Consider the following 2222-nt stretch of genomic DNA (forward strand, 5'->3'; position numbering starts at 1 on the left):
AAGTCCGCTTCCTTAAGCCACCACTGCCCCACCCTTAACCAATAGACAATCACATTCATGGCTCCAAAAAAATAGAATAAAAATTGACACTGTGACAACTCTCGAAAAAAACACCAATTTCCAGCTGAAATGTAATGTCTCTATTTCACTCGACCTCTTCTCTCATCTAGGTCAGTCCTAAACTAGATGTGTTCGTGTTAATCCCAAAATGAGTCTGCCTCCTCTTTTATTATCTGTCTGATGATGACGACTGTCATATCTCCATTTCATGGTCTGTAAATCTGTCCTTGTCTTCCTTTAACATCTGTGGTGCTTCTGTCCTTGTGTGCCACGCCAATATCTGTGGGGAAGAAGGCACAGATAGAGAAAGCCTGTGTGCTGTACATGCAGTGGAAATATACAGGGTAATATTTAGAGGCAAAACTCATTTCACAAGCTGATATAAACTAAGGTGAAACTGAAAGTTGGTTCAAATTCATAGGGACTAATATAGAAGTAAACCAGGTCATTTGCGAGGATTTTGGGGGATTTAAAAATGGATGTCCTGAGGCAAAAGGCGGTTTGCCCATTTGATTTATATAAATAAAATCAACTACCCTGACCCCACCCCCATTCTCTCTTTGCTGAGTCAGCAACACCAAGCTGGAGATTTCTTCCTGTTTAAAAGACAGTTTTTTTTTGTTTTTATCTGTATTTCATCATTGCTAATTAGAGTGTGATCTAATTTGGGTTTCGATAATATTGTATAGGTTATTCTGTTTTCCTTTGTATGGTTAATATAAGGTCATTATCACATTAATTGTATTTACATTCCTCCATTTTCATATGCTTTTTTAAAGAGGACAAATACAATGAGACAAAATGTTCACAAATGTTTGGTGAATTCAGGCTGTACAAATAAAACTGACTTAAAAAAGAAATACTCTCCTTGACTTGACCTGGATGATCTTAACAACCAGAGCTGTAAATAGTGTTTCATTTTTCTTCACTTACAGCATTTATTGATGCCTTGTGTTTTAAAAAAATAAGATAAAAAAATTAACAAGCAAAAAGACTGACCTTTGTACAGTTAGCAGCTTTAGGTTCCAGCTCATCCAGGGTCACCAGCCCTGTTAGCAGGCTGCTCTCCTGATACCCTGTCTTTACCCCATATAACTGAAAATTAGCCTGTGGTTTTGACAGAATGAGATGCAGGTTCACAGCAAACCCAGCCATGTCGATGCAAAAAGGTCTTTCGGGAGCATACAGTGCCTTCCAACCATAGACCCTGCCCAAAGCATTCACTTTAGGGGCCTCGTAGCGGAGGCCGCCAACAAACGCCACAGGCCACACGGACACCGTTTTGGTAGTTCGTATCTGAGAGGTAGAAACAGAGGCGAAAGTCAGTCTGGACGATGAAAAGCAGGGCATAACATGAGAAAGAGTTTGATCTCCTCACCTCATCAAAAAGCTCGAGACTGTACGCGTTGTCGTCATCTGCAAAGTACACAACCCCAGACTGGCTGGCACCGGTGCTGAAAGTGTCACGAAGCCACTGCAGGGCCAAGTTCCTCTGGAGGGTTCCATGTGGAACTCCCCTGTTCGCAGGGAACTTGTACTCCTTGGGTGTTTGAACATTGAGGTGGGTGTAGTTCAGCCCTGTCCTTTGGAGGAAACCACTGACCAAAGGGGTCTTTCTTTCAGAGTCCTCCACCAGGATCCAGTGTAGGTTGGACATGTGGAGTAAGGTGTTGGCCAGACGTGTTAGCTCCGCCTTCTGCACTGGTCGGGCGTAGGTGGGGGTAATGACAAAGATCATCGGCAGGATATTAGACCAGGGAGGGGGCCGACTGTCGGTGTAGTTGATGCCCCCGCTCTGTGGGCAACACATCTTGTTGACAGCAGAAGTGTCCTGAGAGCTCGAACGGCTGCTTTGTCTGTCATCTAGCCAGATGAGAAAATAATGAGTGTTTTAGAAGACACATTAACTATAGAACAGAGGTCTCTGTTTCCTCATTTTCTAGTTTACCTTCTCGAGGAGTGAGTGGAAAATTAACTGTGCTCCAGTGCCAAACAGTAACTAGCAGAGTCCAGGGCAGAGCGATGAACAGGATGGTGACAATGTCTCGACTGTTCCGCATTTTCATCTTATATCACTGTTAAGATAACCATGTAACATGGTGACAATCAAGGAAATAAAATGGTGGAAAAAAGAGCTGATAGAGATTTTCAATTTCTAGGGA

General features: G+C 42.9%; 1 protein-coding gene across 1 annotated transcript; it reads right to left on the reverse strand.

Moving 5' to 3' along the window:
• Window positions 1-10: 10 nt before the first annotated feature.
• LOC103399064 (galactosylgalactosylxylosylprotein 3-beta-glucuronosyltransferase 1-like) lies at window positions 11-2131 on the reverse strand. Its single transcript, XM_008337809.2, has 4 exons — window positions 2009-2131; window positions 1439-1923; window positions 1060-1356; window positions 11-340 (listed from the first exon to the last, which is right to left on the reverse strand). Exons 1-4 carry the CDS (start codon window positions 2124-2126, stop codon window positions 254-256), a joined length of 987 nt encoding a protein of 328 aa, XP_008336031.2. The 5' UTR covers window positions 2127-2131; the 3' UTR covers window positions 11-253.
• Between the last annotated feature and the right edge of the window lie 91 nt (window positions 2132-2222).

Source organism: Cynoglossus semilaevis, unplaced genomic scaffold (genome assembly GCF_000523025.1).
Source record: "Cynoglossus semilaevis isolate Cse_v1.0 unplaced genomic scaffold, Cse_v1.0 C19256708, whole genome shotgun sequence".
In the NCBI taxonomy this organism is placed as follows: Eukaryota; Metazoa; Chordata; class Actinopteri; order Pleuronectiformes; family Cynoglossidae; genus Cynoglossus; species Cynoglossus semilaevis.

Excerpts from the sequence above, each read along its gene's own strand:
- LOC103399064 (XM_008337809.2), bottom strand. The coding sequence starts at position 2,126 with ATGAAAATGCGGAACAGTCGAGACATTGTCACCATCCTGTTCATCGCT. Across the intron at positions 1,924-2,008 it reads TCCACTCACTCCTCGAGAAG|ATGACAGACAAAGCAGCCGT; the intron begins GTAAACTAGAAA and ends TCATCTGGCTAG. Across the intron at positions 1,357-1,438 it reads GTCTCGAGCTTTTTGATGAG|ATACGAACTACCAAAACGGT; the intron begins GTGAGGAGATCA and ends TCTACCTCTCAG.